Below are 26,391 nucleotides of genomic sequence, written 5' to 3'. Positions count from 1 at the left end.
GCATGGTCCCTATGGTACTGTGCACGGTAGGTCTGGTATGCACAACTCTAAGGTGGGGGAAGTATTCCAGCATCTGCACTGTGCTGCATTGGGCTTTTGCCCCAGGTTCAGCTATCAGCTTTGCATTTTCCCTGAAGAACATCTTGTACAGCTTTCATGTGAAAGGAAATACGGAGTGTTCAGAATGCGATGGCTGCACCTGTAAAGTGTGGGAATGAATGTGTTTGCAGGTCGAAAATTAGAGCCTGTGGCTGCCAGGCTCCTTTTCTGGACAGGCTGTGACAAATCAGCCTCAAACTTATTGTCCTTTTAACTAAGTGAACATATACTTCCTCCAATGTTTTGCCACCTCACCCTTTCCTTCACTATTTCATGTAGATTTTTTCTTCTCTTTGTCTTTTAAAGAAATGTTTCTTCTTCACAATTCTGCTCTTTTCCTTTCTTTCTTTTTTTTTTGTCAGGTATTAGGTGAGGAATTTTTAAACAGACATTCTTCTAAAACATACAGAGTTACAGACTCTTAGGACTAATTTTAAAATCATGTAAGGATCAAGTAGAAGGGGTGAAAAAATAGGGTTTGACTGCTTCATATTTACAGGGAACAATGTTCTGGCAAATCTCTTTTTTCTTTTTTTAAATTTTTTTTAAAGAAACTCTGGACTTCTTTTCCTTCCACTCAGAAAAAGTCCTTCTTAAACGTCTCGCCTGCTTGAGCTTATCTTTGCTTTTAGTCTGCTTTCCTTTACTTAACAGCTAAAGTTTCACATCCTCCTGTCTTGCTAGCTTTTAATACAAGTCCAATCAGCTGGAGTTTTGTACCAGTCACTGCTATCTTTATATGATGCTTTTAATTGCTGTGTTAAGGGTGGATATCACATAACATCCAGTGCCAGCCTGGTTTTGTGGCAAGGTCAGTGATGTGGTGAAAGTCTCTTGACTGTTAAGGTTGTAAGGTACATGAGGCTGCTTTGCTTTTCTTGCTTGGTCACACCTGCAGCTTGTGACTGAGAAGTCTATATATACCTGTGAGTTCATGGTAGTTGATTTGAACATTACACTGACTTCATTGTCCAAAATTAGTGTTTTGTATATCACAGTGTGTCAGAAAAAAAACGCAGCATGACATGTACAGCTTGATTTGTTTAGGTCAGCACTGACTATGCTTACCTGAAGTGATGAACTGTTACAGTTTGTGTGGCCGCTCTTATCAATATACCTCTGGTAGGCGTGTAGGATTTTTTTAAAGCCAATGCTTCTTAAAAATTCAGCAACATTCATGTTTGTGTTGTTGGTTTGGTTTTGGTGGAGTTTTTTGTGTTTGTGGGGGTTTTTTTAATGAAGATAGAGAAATATCACACAGGATAGGCTGAGAAGAGAGATGTGTGGTTAAATTGGATGATTTGGCAAATGAATAAGAACTGAGTGATATATGACAAGTAGGAAGGTGGAGTGTTTAAAAAACAAAAAAATAGAGTTTGGTCTCCCACACCTGGAGTTTTAAGTTAGGTTTTAACCATTCAGTATTACTGGTGCAAATGAGTGGGGAAAAAAAGTTCCATTTTCAAGCAATGAAGGCTTTACTGCCTTGTCCAGATTTGTCTCTTCCCAAGAACTTTTGTCACTTCATGTTTATGGTGTACTTCCCAGCACATGTTTGAAGACCGTGCCTGCTCTCTTGGAAATACTGTATTTGGGAGCAGGCTATGTAGTTTCCAGAGAAATTAATGCAACCACTTTTTCACTACCCTCTTTTCTGGGAAATGTCATAACTACTGTGCATGTGCTGACCAGCTGTGCCATGCTTACAGAGCAGCTCTGCTCACACCAGGCAGGAAAGCCCATGGCATACAGCCCTCTCTTGGCACTGCAAAGAGCTATGTGGTTTCCTCAACTGAAAGGATGATACACCTCTTCACTTAAGAAGTGAGACTATTCTCTTCAACACAAATATGATCTTAATGATCAAAACAGTCCCACGTTTTTAACTATTTTCAGTTAAAAAGTGTTTGTTTCGTCTCTTTGTTTCTGACATTGGGCTGGATCCTTGAATGGCATAAACCAGTGTAGAGCCTTTTTCTAAGAAAATATTTACAAGGTTATAATTATATATGTTCTCTATGTATTTCATATTTCTGCTGTAGGTCAATGGACTGTAATTTAAAATAATTCACGTGAATTAAGACAATTGCTGTTATACATGGAAGTTTTATGAAACAAACAGAAAAGGACAGGATGTTCTGTCAGAACAGCAGACCTTAGAAATGGAGGGTAATTTCATGTCATGAATCCTGTCAAACCTTTTGTTTTTAGATGGAGAGTCAAATTACAGGATAATTTTTACAGGGGAATGATGTGGAACAACTGAGAAGTGGCATAAGATGCCAACTAACCTACATGTGATGGTTCTAATTCTTTCCTTTTTTTAACTAAATAATTAATATCAAGTGATTTATTGTGAAATACAGTAAAAAAGAGTTAGGACAAGTACCTACGTAAATGTCATATTCATAAGAATATTTATGAGATGTTCTGGTGGGGTGTCCCGGAGGAAGCAGAAGGAAGTCTGGACTGAGACCATACAAATAGATGGGAGGCAAAGAAATTTATTCTGGAACAGGATCCTGCTTTAGTTAGACTGCAATTCCCAACCTGCCTGACCCTACAGATCCTAGTCTTGATAGTGGTCCCAGTGCTAATAGTCTCATGACTGGAACCCCGTACCATATCTCCCAAGGCTGGAAGAAAGGCAGCCTCTGGGATTCATTGCTAGGTGGAAGTAATTGGGAACCCCCAGGGAGTCTAGAGTCCCAAGGGATCTCAGCTCTGTTCTGTTGGACAAAACTGTGAATAAGTCCTGACGTAGCTTGGATTTTGGTTTTTTTCTCTCTTTTCTCCTTTCCTTCCAACTGCAGGAATTTGGGACTAAACAGCAATGCTCTCAACCACCTCAGCTGCTGCCTAGGAGCTCATGTAGCCCATGCAGGGAAGCAGCTCTGGATGCAAGGTGAATGAGTCTTAAAAGCTCTGGGAGGCCACCCAGGCTTAGACAGTCTGGGATATTTGCATTCTGGTGTTCCTTTGATGGTTTTATTGTTTTGTTTTCATTATTAGACTTTCTTAATATTAGTGGCTACTGCAGCATACAAAACCACACATTAGGCATGTAACCTGCCTTGTTGTAAACAAGCCGATATTTAATTAGCTTTAATGTTGTTTTTAGAGGACAGCAACAACAAATAATGTGCAGTATTTGCTTGGGTCTTCTTATGTTCATATTATTGCAGTGTATGTATTGTTTTGCTTTTCAGTAATATTCCTAAGTTGGTTCTTTTTGGAGGTGTATTTTGCTGGATGTTTAAACTTTGACTTAAAAATAAGAACACCTTCAAGGCAGACCTAAGATTCAGCATTAATTCCCCGTTTATAAAATAATTTGCTGAGGAGGCCAAACTCTCCTCCCAGCTGACTTCAGTGAATGGGGAGCTTGTTCTCAGTGTGTTGGTTATTGAAAGCAGAGCTCTTTGTGCCAGATATTTTAAGAAACTGTTGACGCCTAGATCTAATCTATTGCATTATGCTGTGCTTTTAGACCAGAAAGTGAATGTGATTTCATATGTGTTTTAGGGCACTACACATGTAGCAATTCTAAAAAACAGTGTTGCATAACTGTAAATACAGTATTGGATACTTCAGCCTGAATTCTTGCTTTAGTATATTGAAGGCAGTGGCTGTGATGGGTAGAAATGTTGCAACAGGAATGTCTTGATGTTAGGCAATATCACACTTGCATCTGATCCTGTGGAAGTAGTACTTAATTTATGGTAGGAGGCTTAGCCACGTATTCTTACATCTTGTTGTCCTATTAGGAATGATTTGTATGTCCAATGTTAGTAGAACAAATACCTTGGAGTAATCTAGACTTTTCATTGGGCCCTTTTAAATGGCAGCAAAGGTTACATTTCCACTCTTCTCATATGATAAAAATACAACAGTTAAACACCTTGCCGGACGTTCCTCTCTAGTCTTAGGTAGACCAGCTTGAATCCTTCTATGCCTTGGGAAAACACACTTGATCCCTTCCTTTCCTGTCTAGCTAGGCATGTGTGTTGTTGGAGCCATCCTCTGTGCCTGTACCTTGCTTAGGTGGCCTGAGCTTGCATTGAACACTGAGCAGCTCTTTTGAACTCCTACTAGGAGTGAGGAATGTTGATGGCTTTTACCACAGTTGAGAACCAGAAGTGATTCAGGTAACCACATCCCTGTTCAGTGGCCAACCACCCTCTTGATGAAGAACCTATTCCTAATGTCCAATCTGAACTTAGAATCATAGAACGATTTGGGTTGGAAGGGACTTTAAAGGTCATTTAGTCTATAAGCAGGAACATCTTCAATTAGGTGAGGTTGCTCAGAGCCCCATCCAACCTGACCTAATATGTTTCTAGGAATGAGACATCTACGATCTATCTGGCCAACTTGTTCCATTGTTTTACCACTCTCATTGTAAAAACTGTCTTCCGTATATCTGATCTGAGTCTACCATTTTTTAGTTTAAAACTATTACACCTTGTTCTATCACAGCAGACCTTGCTAAAAAGTTTGTTCTCAGCTTTCTTACAAGTCCCCTTTAAGTACTTCCTGAACACAGCTTCATTCCATTTCCTTGAGTCCTGTTCCTGATCATCAGAGGAAGTAACTGTTTATGATTAGGATGCAACTGCAAACCACCATGTGAAAAATATGTCTTGAATTGTGCAGGACAGTCAGGATTGAACTTTAATTCCAGAAAGAAAAGCTTAAGTTCTGTGAGGATGTTTAAACCTGGTATTTAGGACATTTTAGAGAAGGAATGAAGCACTTTGAAACTTGCTTTGGAGGTCTAGCCAACTTCTTATGCAGGAGAGGGTCTTCTACCTTCCTGCAAGGAAATGAAAACCTTCTGAATGGCCCTATATGTTTGTTTTCTGATATCTGACAGTTGAAATGGTGCTGAGGCTAGAAATCCGACCTTCTGTTTTTATCAGTGAAGAGCTTGCTTTGTGTATGATGGTGTGTGTTTGGTTGACTCACACTTACCACTTTTTTGTTAGTCTGTGAGTAAACTGTCCTCACCACTGTTTGGGATAGACACGTGCTACGTGGATCACTGGCATAACCTGGAGCATCTCTTCTATTTAAGTCCTGCTCTTCATGGCCCTTGGCTGTCTCCAAGACAGCCGATATTTCCCAGTGCCACACACACATATGGTTGCATTTTCTTAGCTGTATTGTTAACAGGATGCATTTTGTGTCTATGTTTATGTTGAACATCTGCTTATGTACTGAACATGTCCTCCTGTTCACCTGGTGTGTTTGTTGCAGGTTATTTTAAATAGTGCTGAAAAGTGGTTTTAAATCTTCCTGCAATTGACAATAGAACAACCTTATGAAAATGACAGCTTTTTGGAAAGTTGCATCCTGCTGGCTTTAGACTGCAGACTGTCTTAAGGCTAGAGGATGAGTGTATACATAGTAAGCTTCTGCTTGCACAGCTGGAGGATTTGTTAGAAGGAGTTGTGTTTATATGACTTGGCCCATCTAGGTCTACTCACACTTGAAGACTCTACAAGAAATCTTCAGCTAGGTATTTATTCTCAAGGACTGTCAAGCATGACATAGGATGTGGAGATATAAAATGTCAGTGTTTTATTACAGTTTCATTTCTAAGCAGAAATAATATTCTGTAGCGTTAAAATTCAAGTCTAACATTTCCTAATGTGGGAGAGCATGCTGCGGTCACCACAATGGACAGAGGGTTCCTTGCCACCTTTGTTGCCTTCTCTCTGAAGCAAAGACTCAGCTTCAGTCAGGAGGTTTCTGTAAACTTAGTGAAGAAGCTTCTGCTGTGGTGGCTATTGGAATAACTCTCAATATGATCAGTTTTGATGGGTTTTGGTCCTTAAAGATCATTGGTGCATTGTCATTTTCTTACACCAGACTGACAAAACTAAAAGCAAGTACAGGGATTTTTATTTTTTCCTTTCCCATAAAGCAGAATTTTGATTTTTCATTTAGACTTCATGATGTTCTGCAGTGCATGAAAAGATAAGTTGAACTAAATTAACTTCCATTAAATTTGGGGGTAGAGTAACTCTTTATTTCTGGGTGCACATATGCCAAAAGTAAACATCTTTAAAGCAAAGATACCTTTTTTAAAAATCTATGTTTTCTTTGTTTCCCTTACTACTTACACCAGGAAGAGCATTGAAGAGAGATTCTAGTAGTTGATGAAGTTTTCTTGTACCTTAAAAACTGAAACAACAGCAGGGGCAGGAGCGTAGATTCTTGGCTTTGCTATGCAGCAGTTAAAACATTTGAAAAACTTGTATGAACAATATTGTTTTCAAATGGGAATGCTACTGTGTGCTGGAGAACTTGGCAGCATTCTAGGGCATCTGTTACATTGTCTTTTCAGTGGTCTCAAACTGCACGAGAGTGCTTGACTATGAGCATCTATGCAGTGTTAGTCATGTCTCCCACTGGGATTGGCCATAGGTAAGAATATTTAGGCTCTGGAAGCACTTGGTGTGATAGTTGATGCAGTTCAGTTTCGTGGGTGTGTTGTTGCATTACACCAATATAAATGCTTATATACAGGCATCCCTCTGGGTTGCACAGGGCAGAGGACTTAGTTTGTAGCAGCATACAAGAGATGTGAGAACTAATTTGTTAGCCTAAAAATAGGCCATATTTTAATACAATTCTAGGAACATGGAATTCTAGTATCAAACAAGTGACATACTGGTACTAGAACTGCTTCCTTTTGCTTTTTTAATTGAGGAGAAGAAAGAGAAAAAGAAGATAAACTCTTGATGCCCATGAACTGATTGAAATCGTCTCGTTTTATGCAAATGTTCGAAGTAAAGGCAAAATAGGTGCTTGGTTACTTATGAGTAAGGAACAGTTCAATTATGATTTCAGAACCGAGGCCTTGCCCAGCTTTTCAGGGCTTGTTTCTAACCTCTTATATTACGGTCTCATTAAGTGAAGCTTTTTAGAGAGAAGGCATTGTGCATGTTTGTGAAACTATTTGTCAAATTTTAGGCAGAGGAAAGGAGTGAATTATTTCAGCAAATATCTGTATCACTTGTGGCTAACAGTGAGGAGTTTGAGAGTTATTCTGAAAATTATTGAATACACAATGTCTGTTCTTTCCCTCTTCTGTGAAATTTTAGTATAAAAGCTATAGAGATAGTTACTGTCATGGACTGATTTTGCTTTCCCTAGGGCAAAAAAAAAAATATTTCCAATATTTTCTGTTGGGAAAATGGAAAACATTTGTCATCCCTAGCTGCTTGAGTCACAGAAGTGCCCATCATCCTTTACGCATTGCCTCAAATGAACATGAAAAGAATCACAACTCTTCTAATATGTGAACTGTGCCACTCACTGCCATTGTCATTTAGACTGTTGCAAGGTGCTTGACTACCTCTTTTTTTCCCCCCTCAAGGTGCAATAGCAATGTATATCATTGCAGAATGAGGTTGCCCATTCATTAAGAAGCACTGTGTACACAGTGAGTATTATGGTGTACCTCATAGATTGGTATGCTGCTTCTGACTTGTCTCCCGGTGTAGTTTAAGGCACTGTTTTTGACAGATGAATATGTTACCTGAATTGGGGCTAGTGTTCTGCTAGTGTTTATCATCCCACTTGATACAGTAGCAGGACTAGCAATTTCTCCTCAGGGAAGTGCAGACTGGTATGGAATATGCTACCTATAGTCTTTATGTCACAGACTAATCCCACCTCAGTCATGTAGCTTCTCCTGATGAAGCCTCAAGAATGAGCATTGCTCTAGACTTCTGTGTAATCAATGAGAAAGAAATAGGCATTTCCACAGCGTGATTCAGGATTCCTCTGTTGTGCATCACTTTCTACAGATGATTCATTCTCTCTTTTCTACTGCATGTTTTGAAAAGGGAACTGCGGCTCACTGGTCTTCTAAATAGAAGTTGTCTGAAACTTGGTGCCAGCACCAGAAAAAGAGTCAAGCCAGTAGCAGCTACCTGCCAGCAAACAGACGTGTGCTTTTTGATTGGGATTTCTAACTGCTATTTAAATTTAGAGAATTCAATAAGCAGCGACAGTCTTGGTTGCAGGAGCACTGCCATTCTTCAATTAAACGTATTGAATTTTAGTGATTGTATTGCAGTCTGCAGTTTACCGGAGCAAACTTTGTTTCTCTTGAGAGACAAACCTGAAAGCTACTTCTAAACATACCTCTTTTCAGGGAGCTGAATACCTTTAATATTTTTTTGCTTTACTGGCAGGATATAAAGCTAAAGGTTGTCAGGTATAAAGCAACTGGATGTCAATACAATCCTGAAGTCTCTGAATGTGTTTAAAAGAAGTATTTGTGTGGAGGCCCTTATGCAGCTGAAAACCTCAACAAGAATTTGGCAGAAGTCTCAGTGTCGGAAGATGGCAGATTCCTGTGCAGTGAGATGTTCACTGGTTTACTGTTTTATCTCTGGCAGCTGCTTTTGCACTTGATATCTTCAGCTGTTTTTGAAGCTTTTACAAAGAATAATTATTCATTTCATGAAATGGATCTAGTTTACCCATCTAACAGGGCACTGATTCACATATTTCTCTGGCAACATCCCATTTTTATCAGAACTGTGTTCACTTTTGCAGGGTTGCATTCACTGTTAGAATTTCCTGGGCCATGGTCTTAAGGCATTATTTTTACTGATGTGCAGGGTGACTGTTTTCAACAATTCCTGTGAAAACCAGGGTCACTAAACTCTTTGGGAGGTAGAAACAACCTGATTTTTCCTGTTTTCTGCTGGCTGTGAGCGCTAATGTGGGTGCTTCGACAGTCTTTTCACAGGAATATGAACTATTGTACCGAATGCCTATAGATACAGATAGGTGGCAACTTCATTATGTCACATTTGAAGCAGTGTTTTCTTGTTGCCAGGACAGATTACTATAAAAAGCAGTAAAAAACATTAGTGAATGGACTGGATTATAGCTCACTGCAAGGTAAAATGGCACTAAATCAACAGAGCTTTCTCAGATTTTGATTATGTGAAGTTGGGATACTACCTAAAGGTTTAACTGATAGGGTTTTTGTAGTGAGTTCCATAAATTCATGAACAAGCTGCACTGCAGGCTACCAAAGGAGGTTGGTTGGTTGGTTGGTTTTTTTCTTAAAAGTTCAGGTTAAACACAGATTCTGCAAGTCTGAATGTGTTTCCTTGCTCTTTGAATAAAGTAACACTTGAATATACTTGCTTACTGCCCTGCATCCACAAGCCAATCATTTTGTGATGTGCTTCTGGATGCTTACATATACATACCAGTCGTTCACTGGTATACGTGTTCATTCTGTTCAACTTTTGCATTAGTGCACAGCCATGTGTTTAACCAGAAAAGGCTGGTGGACTTGCATAATTCCAGAGTTTAGAGCCCTACTGAAGGAGAATGCTTAAATACATATCTGTGGAAAAACGAGACAGGGTTTTTGGGGCAAATATAATATTTTATTGCTCCAACTAGCATAATGAAAGTTGTGGGGAGCATGGGGTAATTGGAACTCTTCATATTTGTTTTGTGTCCAAAGAGTAGTTTAGAGTTATGCCTGTACTTATCCCAGTTTTTAAAAAGAGCTATCCTTTTATTTTAAGTGTTGTGAGGTATGAGCTAGGGTATACATATGTTCAAGTTAACTCACCACATTTTTTTAGCATGATATTCTAACCTGCTTGGCCATTAACCTGGCTGGCTACCAGGAGAATTTTCAAACTGTTGACTCATATTGTTTCCATATGTAGTTTAAACCACCTTTTCCCACATAGGAGACAACTTGAAGGTTAGCTGCATTTTCTTTTCAAGTCGGGGAACAGCATATTTTGAACTGAGTCAACACATGTGAGTAAAAGAGGTAAATCTAAGCTATTATTAACTTTTTGGGTTCTAATCTAATTATTGCTGTAATCTTTCCTGTTTCCAAATCAGGAAGGACCAACAGGGTTTTTTGGTGCTCCTCTTCCTCATGAGATTTAATAGTCTTCAGCATTCATAGCCCTGTTTCATCCTTCCATTTTGGCATTTTTGTGAGGATGGATCTTCACAGCTGCCATTGCTTTTATGCCACCTAAGGATTTAGGGGCGTGACTTGTCTCTGTGTGTGGGATCTGATGTTTTGAGAATGTGACTAATTTTGGGAAATGACATGTAGACTACTTGTCGTGTTTTACTATTGAGTACCTAAATGTATATAGGTAGAGCCTATATGTGGTTGGAGCCCACGTTCTGTCATGCAGCAAAGGAGGGGGATGATGGCTAGTAGAACCACTCTGCAAAGTGATACAGAGTGGTACTCTGATTTTTGCTGTTGAGCCAGGTGGTGACAAAAGCCCTGGAAACTCAGGAGTCCCAAACCAGGCCTGAATGAGGAGAAAAAGCACTGGGAACCCACTATGGGAATGGCGGAAGTTGTGCTAGTAGGAAGGTTTTCTTTAAATGACCAAAAAAAAAGAAAAGAAAGTTAAGCTAATAAGAAAAAATAAGGTCTTCTGTATCATAACATTTGGTTCTCTGCAGACAAATGCAAATGTTCTGCTCAGTTCAGGATGCATGAGTGTTTAGTTAGCACTGCCATATTGAGCACTTCTAGCACATGCTTAGAACCCAAACCATATTGATACATGGACACTGTGAAAAGACATGTGACTATAACTCTTCATTCCCAAATATTTTACATAAGTGTTTGTGTAATATTTATGCTTGCACTGAAAGTTGTTTTTCAGCTGAAAAAACTAAAATACAGATTCCTTTGCATTATATGATTTTGATTGTTTTGCTTTACTTTTGCAATCCAACTCCAGCCTTTATAAGGGTATATGCTGTGGTGGTATCACCATGGCCTGCCTTTGCTGGACTCCAGCTTGCAAAGACTGAATGTAGCCTTTGCTCAGAGAGAGGCCTCAGAAGACAGGAGAATATGGCTTCTCCTATTTTTTTTTTACTCTAAAAGACATGTTGGAATTTTGTTCTGTATAATTCTTTAGGTATTCGGATTAAGTATGATAAAATTATAGGTCATTGTAAGGGAGTTTATTGTGCTTATAAATTGTAGTGGGGCTCCCTGTAATTTGTTATAATTAATTCAAGAGTTCAAGGGCAGAAAATCAGCATCAGGTTGTGGCATGCCTTCCTTTCTTGCTAAAGCATGCTATTACTGGCCTTTTTATTTAAGGTTTTAACTTTGTGGGTTTATTTGAACTTGGAGTACCCAAAAAGTATAATATAGTCTTAACAAAAAGTATAAGTACAGAGGACAGATCTGTTGGGGTTGGGGGGTTCCTCTATAAATACAGAGAAATTGGTGGATACTGTAAAGCTGCATCTGCTGGCTAAGCCTCTCGCAGAAGGAATGTGTGTTTTGGAAGGCTTGTGTCATGTCTGCAGGCTGCAGCAAGGCCCAGGTGCATGTCTGTGCTTGTGGCCCCTCAGAAATAGAAGGAAAAGAAAAACACTTACAGAACACTTCTTTACAATCCAAGCTCAGTCTTTTGCTGCCAACTGAGTGCTGAGTTATGATGCTGTTATCTCATGCCTAACTACTAAGGGTTTCACTAGCCATCCATATTTAGCCCTGGACGCCAAATAGCCAGAGCGCTTTGATATCAGCCTATACCAGAAGCAGCTGCTTGTATGCAAGAGGTTATAAAGCGTGTGCTACCATGCTAAGCAGACCCACATCCGTTTGCAATGCATACCTTCTTTTCTTTTTTGAATGCATGATTTTCATTGTCTGATTCATGCCAGGCTTATTGCTCCTAAAATGCTCATACTTTGCATTTATGTTTGAAATCTTCTGCCAGCTGTGTAAAGAATTGGTGGAGGCAGAGATCTGAAATTTTAGTAGACCACTTTTCAAAGGGAAGGCATGTAAACTGATGAAATAGAGGTGGTAAACAACAACGAAGCACTGCAAAATTCTGGTCAGACTGTTTTTAGGTGTGCAAAGTTTTTTCTGTTCCAGCGTCGTTAGCCAGGAGCTGACTGTAGCTGAACCTTAAGTTTTAGATGACCTTGGCCTTTGGTAGGAACTTCAGTAGTCTGATGTGTTACCTTACTTTTCATTGTGTGCCTCATTGCAACTTGGAGCAAGACAGTCATCAAGGCTGTGTATTTATTATTTGTCCTGTTGCTCACAGGTTGCATGTTGAAACAAACAGAAAGTGACTATCATTGTGAAATTAGCCTGTTTTATCCAAGCCTTTTTTTTTTTTTTTTTTTTTTTCCTTCAGCTGTAAACTGTTGCTTTTAAAAAGAGAGATTGAGTGGTGTGGAAGTAGATATTTTGACGTGTTCTCCTTTTTCAGTCCTATATGTGAAAATGATGCTAACCCAGCATTGTTCTGTCTCATTAGGAAGGGGGAAAGGAGTGACACAAATCTTTCCATGCATTTAGTTTCCATGCATTTTCCATGCTTTTTTAGTTTGTTATGTTTTCCATCCAGCTGCTGGAGGAAACCAGGATGTGGGCAGTTGGATGCTGCTTTTAAACAACCTAATTTCTCAGTTACCTGAAGCTAACCTTGACCTACCTAATATGATTGTTATGATCAAGGAGTTCCTACCCTAGAAACTGTTATGATTGTGTTTTTACCACTGGCATTGACAGTTTGAGCTTCTGAAGGAATTTCCTCCTGCATGTGTGACAAAGGCTCTTTCTTCTCCTTCCTCTTTTTTTCCTGGCAAGTCTGCTGATCTTTCTGAAGGTCTGTGACAGGGTGTGGTAGACTTGTTCTCAATAATACCCTTCCAAAAATATTATCCTTTAGTAGTGGAAGCACAGCTGTTGCTTTTTATATTCTACCACAAATCCCAGATAAATGGCTGTTGTCTAGTACTGCACAACCTCAGACTTTCCCTGGGAGAGAAGTTGATGAAATTTCAGAGGAGCGAGCTGGAGATGGTCTGTTTTTACAATGGCAAAGGCAAGGCCTTAGCACTGTGTTACTGGCAGTGACATCATCAATGCATGTACCTCTCTTTTGGTTTTTAAAATGCCTTTAGATTAAGATGTGCTGATTGAATCCTTGCATCTGAAATATGTTTCAACACGCTCAAGCCCAGAAATCATAACACCATCTTTGCCAATGTACTGAACGTTGTATCTGAAAAGACCAGTCTTGTCCGCCTCTCTTCTTTTCCTGCCATAGAAAGTCCAGTCCAAGTTGCAGTGAGTTTTGCTGCAATGTATTGAGTGACCCACATGACATAAGCAGCATCCAGTGAGTCCATCTCTGGCGGAGACTTGGGAACAAAACCTAAGTCTCCCAAATCTGCCTTGGTTTTCTGCCCAAATGTACACGAGTAATTTCACCAGCGATGTGCCTCAGATTCTCAGAAAAACAACCATAAGATTTAATTATTATTATTGTCTCAAATATGTAACAAATTAAAAAAATACTTTTGCTTCCTTTGATTGCCCATTGAATATCTGAGACATTGGCTCATCTAACTCAAAGACTGAGAAAATATGGAAGTGTGTTTTAAAATAAAAAATATATTTATCTTTAAAGTGTAACATAGGTATCTGTGGAATCCTGTTGCTAAACAGTATCAAAGCCAAGATCATTGCAGATTTTAAGGTGTGAGATGTACAATAGACATATGAATATCAAAGCTAGTGCTTACAATAATTTTAGTTAATGATAAAAGTCCTCTGTTCTGGAGAAACTGCTTTCCCTGTGGGCAGATTATTGCTTAAATGTACATTGCAGCGTCTCTGCTCAGAAGTGTATTACCATAGTAAGATAAACCCAAATGAGCTGAGTCGGACTGCTTTTGTGATTCAATTAGAGTTTTATTGTGTTCCTAATTTTAGAAGATCATATTGTACTCTTAATTGTGATTTCTTTTTTGGTTTAAATTTTTTTTAAGTTGGAAAGGAGCTGAAGGTCTTGAACTAAACCACTCCTTGGCTAATCCGTTTCTTCTTTGAGTCTCAAAGACTTCTTAGTTTGGAGACATGAAACAGTAAAACAGTTCTCTTGTCCTTCAGAGAAGAAGTTAAACTACATAACTATGCAGTTATCCAATAGATAGGCTTGATGCCAAAAAGGTACCTAATGAGTTATAAAAAAGTTAGTCATGCCAGTAATTGCATCATTAGAAACGATTTTAAAGGAATTATACCTCTTGGGTAACTGGTAAATGTTTTGTAATGCTTTGTGTATTTTCAGATAAATTAAAGGGAAATATTTATCAGTATTGAAACTCTAATGTATGTTTTCATATAGGCTTGAAATTCTCAGAAGGACATGGTGACTAATTTGTCTTAAAAAAAGGTTTTAAAAACTCTTTCCTGCTACACTAGAGATGATGTGTATATTCCAAGCCCTTCCTGTCCCTCATGTACAAAAAAGGAAAGTAAAACCAGGGGAAAATTACAAAAATCCAGACTGATTACGGTACAGCATTCAAACAGTATTAATCCTTATTATTTCCATCCTGTTACTTCTCTGTATAAATGTACAGATTTACATATATGAAATACATATTTAGATTTTAAATCCCTGGGGCAATAAGCATTTTTTGTTCTGTCTCTTTACATTTTCTAGCAGAGAAAAATGCTGCTTGATTACTAAGGCTACTAAGTCTGATAATACAAAGTAATCAGTAATGAAATATTTGCTTTGTGATTCTTTGTGGAAGCCATTAGTATGAAAATTGCAAAGACGTAGTGCACCAATGCAATTACTCATCAAGACTAACCAGTATTCTTACTTTTGGGAGCCATTCTTTAATTTCTCCTCAAAGATCTTTCTTCCAGTATTGATCAGGCCAGGTTCTGCATGGCTTGCAATATCTGAAACATTGATTGTTGAAGAGAATATATAAAACAGCAACAAAGGTTGCATCGCATAAACAGCAGTGGTGGAAGGGTGCAATAAATTCAGTGACACTGTACAAACATCCATGTTCTCTTTTTTTTGAACTGACGACAGAACAAAACTTGAATCCCAGTCTGTGAGGTCTATACAGAACTGTATGGACAAATGGAGCTTCTCTATACAGCTGTAGCTGAGTCTGAATCTGAGATGTTGCAATTAAATTTTAAACCAGTAACTATATCTCCTGCTTACTAATAGTATTTTGGGTTTTTTGCCTCTGTTGTAGTATGGATTGCTAAAATGCAGACATTGATTCTGAAGTTTAGGTGTTGTCTCATAGCTGTCCACTTGCAGCTTATTTACTTTATAAAAAGTATGCTTTTTGATGCAATAGGTGCAAATGTACTTTTAGCATTTTATGTGTTGGCTAAATAGAGTTGTGGGAAATTATATCCTTATAATTATGGCTTTGTTCAGACTTGTTGTCCACTCCCATTCCCCTTGGAATTAGCTACAGGCTGGCAAACTGTAGTAGCCATTATTATATTGAATACACAATGGCTTTGCTAAAAATCTTTTAACCCAAAACGAGCAATGAAGGTGAGAGATTTCAGCTCTCAACCCACTTGGCTATGGTGATGTCTCCTCTGCCCTGCACTCCCCTAGTATGCCAGAATGGCTCTATGATGAAAGCTTTCTAAGTCTTAATTTTGAATTTCTTGCCTTTTTTTGGGGGGGGGAGGGAGTACAGAGTGCAAATTTCTCTTTTGTTCAGTTTCCATATGCTTTCCCAACTAAACCACCTAACAGGAGGCTTATGAAATGCATGTTTTTATCTGCTGTTTTGGAACAGCTTTCCTCAGTGAATCTATAGCTGAATCATTTAAAAAATGTTTGATTTCCCACAAATTATAGATGTGCTTTTGCAATGTAAGCGAACAAAGAGCAGTGTCAGCTAGCATAGTGACAAAAAACACCATTTAGCGTAATTTCAGATGGAGGAGCCTCAAATCCTTGACAGAATGTGGGCCAGTTTATCCTCTCTGTTCTCTGGGCAGAGAGCCTGACCACAGTTTTGCAGCACAGCTGAGGCATGAATCTGTGGCTGGTAGAGCTATTAAAGCCTTCTAGTGGAGCCTCCTCCAGGGTACGTTCCTCCTCTTCCTTGACAGCGGAATTAGCCACTCCACTTTGTGTCTTGTGAAAGGAGAAGCCCCAGTTTATGCCTTATGTGGCCATGGTGAAAGGAGATTTCAGGGGACACCTTAATTGGGTGACCTTTGTCACTGTCAGTCCAGGGGTAAAGGTGAAGCTGGTACAGATCATAGGTTGGTACCTCAATCTTCTTCAATTTATCTTTGGAATTCCATTGAAAAAGGTGTCAGAGCCATAGGAGATGATTGCTTTTCAGTGTGCTTTCATGTGAAAGGTGATGACCTCCTTGAGATTTTTTTCCTAATGGATACACTAGTTAGTGTCAGAGAGCTTATTGTATAAGTCCTTCAAACTCCTACTGTGTGTCAATCTACAATATATTATAAATACTAAACTTTTATTCTGTTTAGAGTGTTAGTAAATGCACTGCTGTACAACAGTAATGTAGAATATTCCTCTTGAGAATTTAAAATGTGACCTATTCTGACAATCAGATTGAAACACCTGTAAATGGGCATCTTCCTCATAAACTGGGTGCCAACTGCTGTCTTAAAACCAGTCTTTTTAAAGTATTGGTAACTAAAATTGCAACTGAAACCCTACATCACCATTTCTTTTGAAACTCTTGGTTGTATTATTTGGTACTATAGTATTTTCACTGATGTTGTAGTTTTTATAATGCTTACCTAAACAATTCTTTCTGTGGTTTATCTATAGTTTTGTGGACACTGTGGTTGGAATCATGGCTCCACTTAAAGCTAGTGACAGTCATGACTTTTGTAGAGCTAGGAAGTCACTGTAAGATTTTTTCCATTGTTTTGACTCTCATGTAGTCTCTTAACTTTGTTTTAAAAATTACTCTAACTTTATGGTAGGTGTGGATTTTACTTCTGTTAGACGAGGATATGTAACTCACGCATGTATATGTAGTGCTGACATAAACAGTCTGCTTTTGGAATTATGAGTCTGAAAGACCAGACTCAGGAAACACTTGCTCATCTGCATAGTTGATAAAGTAGCTTATGTCAAGATTGTGTGAAAATGTACATATTTTCAGAGTTGAGATCTAATTATTGCAAAGAAGTGGAAACAAGCTGATTTGTCTCTTGGACCAAGAAACGTGGGACTGAAGCTGAAAAGCTGTGTGCTTTTTACGCTGCCTCTCCCAGTCAAGTTTCAAAATCCCCTAAAGTGTTAATCTTCATTAGGCTGTGTGAAAGCTAAATCTAAGCATTTAAATTGAGTTTACACTTTTTCAGTTTGAAAATATTCTGCTTTTTGTAGGGGAGAGAGGGGAACAGGAAGCCTAAAACTAATAACCCACCAATTACATTTCGAGTTCACATAGGAACTGTGAACTCCAAGGGCAACTTCTAAGACATGACGAATACATGGGAGAGACTTTCTCCGGCAGCTTTCTCTGCCCTGCAGTGCTTGTAGTCTCTAACCTCCTTACTGCCTTGAGAGCACAGATCTGGTCAGAGCATTGGTGCTGTCTAGTGGCAAGTTATTGCATCTCACATTGCTATTGGGAGGGTGAACTGAACAAAAATGTAAAATGTTGCAGTTGATTAATAGCCCCGAAAGCACAGCCTGGGTTATGCTGGTTTGGAAGCTCTTGGGTATTTTCTAACGCCTCCGCACAGAGTTCAGTGGCAATGTTTGCGAATGCACTTGAGGTACGCAGGTGAAGTTACAGTGCTGCTCCTTTCCCGCTGGAACTGGGAAGGTGACTTACGCCCTAAAATAAGACAAGAACAGTTTCTTTGCTATTCCCAAAGGTTCAAAGATAAAGTCAGTTATGGCTGTAGCTGGGTCCAGTTAGGAGGTTATTGCACCAGTCATTCTGATCCCTCTTTGCCGTCTCCCTTGCAGAAGCTGCAGTCTCTGAGATTGGCTGGCATCCTTGTGTATCATTTCTGTCTAACTCAGTTTGTCTCAAGCAGTTATTTTTCAAATCCACGCCCTCTGATCTGGCATGCAGCTGAAGGGAGCAGTTCAGCTACAGTCACACTGGCATGTCTAATCACAGCCTGAGAAACACCTTTGGTTTTGGGGATTTCCAAACTTGGGTCAGCCAGCCACATCAGTTACTGTCAGCACTGTACTCCAGCTGATGTTGGAGTTGGGTGCATGAGGCTGAATGCACGCATGGTCTGTGACTACACTGGTACAGCATCTTTACCTTTGGGCTCAAATCTGATGAGGAGCTGCATGTTGTCTGAGAAGGAATTGTGTTTCATCTCAACTGGGACAATTACATATATGTTCACCAAAAGTTTAAGCTGATGGACACAAGATCATTATATTGCTATAATTCAGCTGTGTTTATTGGCACATCAGTGGTTGATAAAGACATCCTTGCAGTTGTGGCTGTTTCTTCAGCTGCCTGGCTTGCCCCTACCTGGTTTTACTCTCCATGCCATACAGATAACTTGAGGGGACATGCATTGGTGCCTGCAGAATAAAAATTGTGCCCTGTTAACAAAGCTGTCTCTATTAGGCTTTAACTTGATATGCTGTAGGGACTGTTACATATCCTTACTGCTTCAACCAATACTTCTGTGGATCTGGTCCAGTTCAGCAGGTGGGAGGGATGCACGGATGGGGACAGTAACTTGTTGAGCTTTTTGTGGAAAACTCCTTGTTGATTTTTATCTAGTGTATTGCAAATGTATGACAAAATTTGTGAGTTCTGTTGCTGTGGTTAAAATTAACAGTTTTTCTTGTGGTTAGTTACTGCAGATCAGCAAGTGTGTGATACTAGAAGCTGGTTTTGCTTTATTTGTGTGTCTAAGTCATCCTTATAGATGCCAATTAAAAAACAACCTTTTATATGCACCATAGATAGTTATCTCAGTAGGCCAAAGTATATTCATATATTCACAGAACCGTAAGGGTTGGAAGGGACCTAGAAAGATCATCTAGTCCAACCTCCCTGCCACAGAGGTCACACAGGAACTTGTCCAAGTGGGTTTTGAATGTCTCCAGAGGAGGAGACTCCACAACCAATCTGGGCAGCCTGTTCCAGTGCTCCCTCACTCTCACAGTGAAGAAGTTTTTCCTTCTGTTTCTTTGGAACATCTTATGTCCCAGCTTGTACTCGAAGCCCCTTGTCCTACCAATGGACATCACTGAGAAGAGCCTGGCTCCATCCTCCTGATACCCACCCTTTATGTATTTGTAAATCCCTCAGTCTCCTCCAAGCTAAAGAGCCCCAGATCCCTCAGCCTTTCATCATAATGGAGACGCTCTACTCCCTTAATGATATTTGTGGCCTTGTGCTGAACTCTCTCCAGCAACTCCCTGTCCTTCTTGAACTGAGGGGCCCAGATCTAGACACAATATTCCAAATGCATTCTCACAAGGTATTGTTAAAGTTTGGTTTCTCCTATCAAAACAACGACACTGGGGCAAAACAATAAAATAAATAGGGAATGGCCTCTTTTTGTATTGGTGATTGCATGGCTTTCAGTAACCTCTGCAAAGTTTCTGGAGACGATAATCTCAGCAGATGTTCCACTTCTAAGTGGTCTAGGGAATGAAAAGTAGAACCTTTTTATTTTCCTTTTTATCCATCTGGAAACATTGCACTTGTAGGGATTATATTGATTAGTTTTGGTAACGTGGACCTTCTGAAGCAAAATACAGACTGCTGTTTAATATCCTGACCATATGTGATGTTTTTCATACTTTCATCAGTCTTTTGTTATGTAGAAAATGTACAAACACATAGATGTTCTAATTCTTGCTTTTTTTTCTTTTAGATATCAGTATTACCTACAAGTGAAAAAGGATGTTCTGGATGGCCAATTACTTTCTTCATTGGAGCAGGGAATTCGACTAGCTGGTTTGGCAGTGCAAGGTAAGATGACAGGACCTGATAGTGCTTTTTCCAGCATTATCTTTTTTGATTTGTTCTAGATGTAGAGTGGGCACTAACCGAGGCCTTGTATGACTCCAGCTGGGTTTTGTATTGATTTAAAAGTGCATAGGTGGACTGCTGTTGATGAAACCCCCTTACCCTCAGGGAGGGAGGGAATGATGGACCACATCACAGTGTTCAACTTTCCTATTTCTAAAATCCGTGTGAGTCTGAACAAAACTCCAGTTCTTCCAACCCTAACCACGGAGCACTTTGCAGTAATGAATTTGCTTCACGTTCTCTGGTTTGAAATGCAATTACATCAAAGAGCATAGCAGCAGCTTTAATTTTGCCTTTAATTAAAAACTCATTTTGCTGTATAGTGCTATCTGAAGTATGAAAGAACACATGACCATAATTGTTAGGTGAGTTATATGTTAATAATAAACTACTTCTTACAATGTGATTTTTCTACTCTGAGCCTCCTAAGGACATCAATAAAAGTGGGATTATATAATGTATATGGACTGAAGAAGAAGGCTTGTCTTTGGAGAAAGTGTGTTTCAGTCTATCCATGCCTGTCTATGAGAACCTAAGGTAGAGTTTCAGCACTCATGCTCTGGGCGTGTCCTCTGATGAGAGGGAGTATACGCATAAATAGCAAACATGAGGATCTGATTCTTCAAAATTTAAAGTTCAGTGGAGAGTAACGCTAATATGATCTTTCTTAGAGTAGTAGAAATTCAGTGTTGATATCTTATTTATTGGTTAAAAATTGAAGAAGGAATGTGTCCTGTCAAATCTTGAAATATTGATAATGAAATAGACAAGATTCCGTACTGAATCTTTCAACTTAAGTAAATGACATTTTTCCAATGTGTAAGGTAGGGCTAAATAGATCCTGAAGATGTTTCACTGGTCCTGTGTTTTGGTGAGGAGATTTTTGCTAATTTTGAGAGTGAGTCAGTCAGTAATCAGTTTTAAGTAAGGGCTTTTATTCTGAATTTTCTACGTAATCTATTTCAAAGTCCATTGTATTAGAATGCTGCACCTAATATTGTTTGCTTTATTCCTGACCTTGTATTACTCCCTTTGTCCTTTCCATGTGATGCAACTAAAGTTATTTGAAATACCTATTTCTTTTAAGCTTACAGACTCTGTTTCATGTCCATTTTGATTTCTTTCTGTTTATGTTAAAACATAACTCTGAGGTGAAAACAAAGTGAAACTGCATTTTTGGCAACCTACAATACATGAAATTATCTAGAAGCTTTGAAAGAATGTTTAGATAATATGATTTATGATGGGGATTTCCAACTTGTATAATATGAGAATCTTGTAGATGGCATTTGATCCAGTTCAATTAATATAAAATGAAAACCTTCTGGCAAGATATTCTTTTGATATAAGCTGGTTTGTATTTAAGCGATAGATAAATATGGGCTTTGTTTTGTATTTTTTTAACGTAGTTTAACCTTTAGGAAGCATTTTCAGAACTCCAGGGTTTCAAGGACATTTAGGCAAGAATCCTCAGCCCAACAGTTGAGTGAGTGTGAACATGGAGAGGAGTACTTCTTAAAGAGATGTAGAAGAAGTTAGAAAAACAAGTAGAAAGGTGTGAGTTGGTCAATGAAACTGACATAGGGCCTGCAATGTTATATTGGCTGCAGAAGCTAAAGACACACACATGCAACCAACCATGTTAGTCGTTGACAACTTTTAATTGACTTGTACATTTTAACCTCCTAGCCTGTAAAGTTGAGTGTCTTTCATACAGTTGTGAAGCATTGCAGCAGAGATTGATTACTTTTTCAATTTTTTTTTTTCTTACCTAGTCAAGAGTGGAAACAATGGAAAAGCAGAACTGCACCATTTTTAAAGAGACTGAGCAATCCCAGCCTTGTTAGATGGTGGTATTAGTGCATAAAGGCTACAGTAAAAGAAACCTTTGCACTCCTGATGGTTAAGAGTTTACAAATGGTCATAATGTTAGGGATCAAAGGAGAGAAATTACTTGTTGGCTGTTGTTTGATCTCTGGTATTTTCCGACCTCCATGTTAAATGCTGAAGTACTAGCAGAAGTCTTTGTGCTGGGTTTTGTCTTCAGAGACAACTCGCCCACTTGAAACTAAGCATCTGTGCAAAGGTTGAGTGTGGTCTTAACATGTGTGGAAACAGCTAAAATGAGTAATTGTGGTGTTTTTTTTCCAGCGGATTTTGGAGACTATAATCAGTACGAATCTCATGACTTCCTCCGAGACTATGTCTTGTTTCCTACGGTGAGTTCCATATCCCCCTTTTTTGTGGTCTATTACGAATAATTCTTCCATGCCTCAGACATGACTTCATTAATAACAGTAATTGATGAAGTACTAATAGTTCACCAGTGCTGAACTAGTAATAGTGGAAATACACTTTACTCCTCAAAATCTGCAACATATTCTGTTGTATCTGAATGAATATATGTTATGGAAATTTAACCCGTTTTCAGTTCCTGCGAGTATTAGTAACATGGCATAACGAGGGGATATGAGGGCTCGTGATGTAGTAAATGACACAGGACAAATCGTGCAGCCTTTCCTCAAGATAATATGAATTTTCGTCAGCTATTGCTGATGACTGAGATGAAGCATGAATCAAGACTTCTCAAAACATTCTTCAAGGAGTATGCTGTGAATTTGCTTAAATTTACATGGAGAAGTTGCAAATAATTTGAGTGTTGAGGGAAGTGGTTTAGGGTACTCACAATGATAGAAATTGTGGTGATAAATACTAAACATTTGCAATCCATGACGTGCCATTGAGCCTCTCTGGGAGGGGGAGAAAACAAAAGCAGAACTTGCTGAGATTAAGGCTAGCCTTATCTTAGGTGAACAGCTCCATCAACTGAAGTCTTGAGTGTAAGCTTCATAAAATGTAAGAGATTGTGAAATCCTTTCTAACTGGAAAAAAAAATTTAGAAGTGGGGTGGGGTTTCCATGCCCTGCATGTGGTTGCCTAGAAGTTAAGGCGTCTGGTTTCTCTCTGCAATTAGTGGAGTGGTAGAGGGAGAAGGATTCATCTCCCTGTAATTTGAAGGCTTAAGAAATGCACTTCCAGAAGCATTTCATCTCATTTACCAGCATGCTTTGTACAGGAACTGCAGGAGATAGTCCTCTCTCAAATCTGAAAGGGTGGCAGCTGCACAGGGCCTTAAAGTAAAAGTACAGTTTTGAGCTGGTAGACAGAGTTCAATACCTCCTGAAAAACTGAGTCAGCAGGAAGAAGTGGGATTAACGAACATGTGGAGATCTGAATGTGCCTTGTATAACTGGGATGTGATTTCAGTATTGGCCTATGACTGAGAAACCTCTGTTAGCCTGACTAGTGCAGGATTTCTTTGATAGACCATCTTGATTAAGTAATTGATGATCTTGTGTATAATTGATGGCTTATGAAATTATGAATGATAGCCTAAGTGGGAAAGAGAATGGCTGCAAATATAGACAAAGAAATGTGTTGTCAAGCTGTCACTTTGTAAATTACTGAACTTCTGCACTGATAATATTTTTCTATTCAGAAAAAAAAATAGGGGAGCCTCTGGATGAACTGTCAGGTACTTAATTTCTATGTGGTTCAGCAGTTTAGTGTTTGGGCCCTTCTCATAGAACCTCCCATTTTTGAGTCATCTGCCTACATGGTAGTGTGGTCAGGTCTCTTCTGTGTTACATGTGCTCACTTGGTGATATCTTGCCTTTCATCTACGCTACTACTAAATTTAACAAGATCAGTAAAGTGTCTGCTTCCTACAGTCTCCAGAAGCTTACTCTTAAATCAACTGTTTCTCTATGCATTTATTTTAAGTACTCGCCTTTGCTCTTTGGGGAAGGAGTGGACAACCTAATAGTAAATTTCACTGCAAGTCCACTGACAGTCACCAAGTGCTGCGGATATAAAGTAGTCCTGAAGCAAGTGAGAGGATATGAGTGAATTTTGGGCATAGAAAGAACCTCCAAGGAGAGGTTGTTATAAATTCATTAGTGAAGTGAGCTGGTGGATGTGGGAGGAGCAGCTGCATTTGTACTGTTTGATCTTGTGAGGCTACAATATGTGTCAAATGGCATTTCTTCGGCAGCGAAAAGAACAAAGTTATGTACACAGTACACCTCACAGGTGTGTAGCTGTGCATAGGCATGTACCATGCCATTTTTCATTAGCGCGCTACCACTTTCATATTTTTTTTGTGGCAGAAGCAAATATCAGAGGGAGGGCCCCATTGAGCAAGGAACAGGCAATGTATTTAAGTACATTACATGTAGCCTCAAGGCTTTTTATAATAAAAATAAGAACTCTGAGGTTTTGCAAGAAAATTTTTCAGCTTCCTTTTTTTTTACTTTGAATTTATGAGCAGACTTCCTTTATTAACTTGCTCCCAATTAATTCAACGTTGTTCCTACCACACATTATTGAATTTCCAGAAGATAAAAATTCCTGCTTAGAAATGTGTTGGAAGCATAAAGTACATTTTATTGTACATTTGAAGAGGTAGAAAAACTTTCAGTCCTTTTTAACATGAAGAAAGGAGGTATCTGTAGGTTGCAGGACAGAAAATTACCTATGGCTTCATCTTCCATTACATTATGCATTATTTTGGGCTGTTTTAAAAGCCATATATTAATTTGTAGACGTCAAAGTGTTCTTACAACTTGTTTGGTCCATATCCTGGAAAAAGATCCCTTATCCATGCTCTATACCCTGTTCTTTATTTTGGATTAATAAACACCTTACTCTATTTTTAACAGTATCTTTCTTAACCTCCCCTCAAAAGATATTAAAACATTACACACTTGTGTTCTTCCTGCACAATTCCCATGCTCTGAATTTTCAATGCAGTTAGTGATTGATTCTCTCTCTGTAACTACCTGGGAGAGTGTGAAGAGGAAACAATCCCAAAACACCTACCATCATAATTCCTGTCTTGCATTTCGTTGTTTCTCTCTGTAGATTACTAGTTTTCAATGCAACTTCATATTCTTACAGGATTGGACCCAGGATGAAGCTGTCTTGGAGGAACTGACTCAAAAGGTTGCTCAGGAGCACCGAACTCACAGGTGAGCTTGACATGTTAATGTTTGGACTTTTTTCTTAAATTTTCATCATCCTCCTACTACATCTTCCCTTCCCCTGCTTTCCTGGTAGAAGTAAACTAGGCAGTCTTCATGTTACTATTGTGCTACATCTAGCTGGACTTTTAGTTGGTTTATTATAGAATATTACCAGCCTCTCGTGAACACAAAATGGCTGAAGAACTTAATCCCAAATAAACCAGCACCATAAAGTTCAGTGAGCATGTGTAACAATACTTGCACTGTGTAGTAGACTCTTTCTCTACTTGGTTTCATTTAAATACTGATGGTGAAAGACCTCGTGACTCGATGAGGGGTAGCCTGAGAGTCCAAGAGTTTTCACTCATGCAAGAGAGAGAATGAAGCATGCACTCTCAATGTAATGGAAATGAAAATAACAGGAATTGTTTTTTGCATCTAGTTGTGGAAAAGATACAGTATGATGATACTAATTAATCAGCTAGGAGTAAATGTGTTAGTGCTTCAGTATTAATACCTTCTTTGTAAGCAGACTTCTTCTGTGTCATCTAGGTATTTTCCTGGTGGAAGTATTCAAACCTATAGAGTATCATTCTTAGAAAAATGGCAGCGCCTATATGTCATTGGAAATAATCTTTTCTGTTGCATTGTGCGTTTGCATTTAAAGCTTTATTGCATGAAATGCAGTAGGAACATTACATGAAGGATGCAACACTCCTCATCATATGACAGAAAATGGTTGTAAAAGGGCAAATACCAATTTCTTGAGCCATTCCCTGTCTGAGTTTCAATGCAAACTTGGCCCTTTGATGCAACCCCAAAGCATTAGCTTCCAATCTGCCTATGAACAGGCCTGGTTCTGTTCTTTGCTCTCTGCCATGAGCTGCTTGTGTCATCTTGGTTAACTCTCAGACTTGAAAGGGAAGATTTCCCTCCCCTGCTGTGCTCTCTGATGCTATTTCTGCAGTGCAAAGAACAAATACTTATACACACTCCAGCAGGTAGATCACATTCCATTTCCTTTCTCTCCCTCTTTCTCCCAAGTATTTATCTGGTTCCTGTATTTCTGTTTGTAAGCTGTGGTAAGGAGGAGTAAAAAGTAGAAACACTAATAGTGACCGCCTTTTCGGGCAACCTGCAAACTATTCTGCCCTGCTTTTGAGATCTGAAATCTGTTTGAATTCCTGAGCTGTGACAGGAGCATGTGTAGACGTGTGTAAAAGTTTTCAGCTGGTTTACTCTCTATTATGAAAGAAAATGTAGGTCTTCCCTTTTAAGTAGTTTTAAGAAACTTCAGTGGATTTGTATACTATTAATGCAAATTAGGATCCATATGGCTCAAATAGGCCATCCAAAAATAGACACAACCCTGGAGTTTTAATAAAGTCTG

The 26,391-nt window shown here is 38.9% G+C and overlaps 1 protein-coding gene across 2 annotated transcripts in view; it reads left to right on the top strand.

Moving 5' to 3' along the window:
• The window catches only part of PTPN14 (protein tyrosine phosphatase non-receptor type 14), a 118,787-nt gene that overhangs the window by 55,240 nt on the left and 37,156 nt on the right, over positions 1–26,391 (top strand). For both annotated transcript variants that reach the window (XM_061991420.1, XM_061991421.1), the window contains exons 4-6: positions 19,820–19,917; positions 22,129–22,196; positions 24,937–25,007. In XM_061991420.1, the coding sequence (XP_061847404.1) occupies positions 19,820–19,917; positions 22,129–22,196; positions 24,937–25,007 (237 nt within the window). The remainder of the gene's footprint in view (positions 1–19,819; positions 19,918–22,128; positions 22,197–24,936; positions 25,008–26,391) is intronic.

Source organism: Colius striatus, chromosome 2 (assembly GCF_028858725.1).
Source record: "Colius striatus isolate bColStr4 chromosome 2, bColStr4.1.hap1, whole genome shotgun sequence".
NCBI lineage: Eukaryota > Metazoa > Chordata > Aves > Coliiformes > Coliidae > Colius > Colius striatus.
Note: the sequence above shows the minus strand (reverse complement) of the source record. Positions and strands in the feature narration are given on the sequence as shown.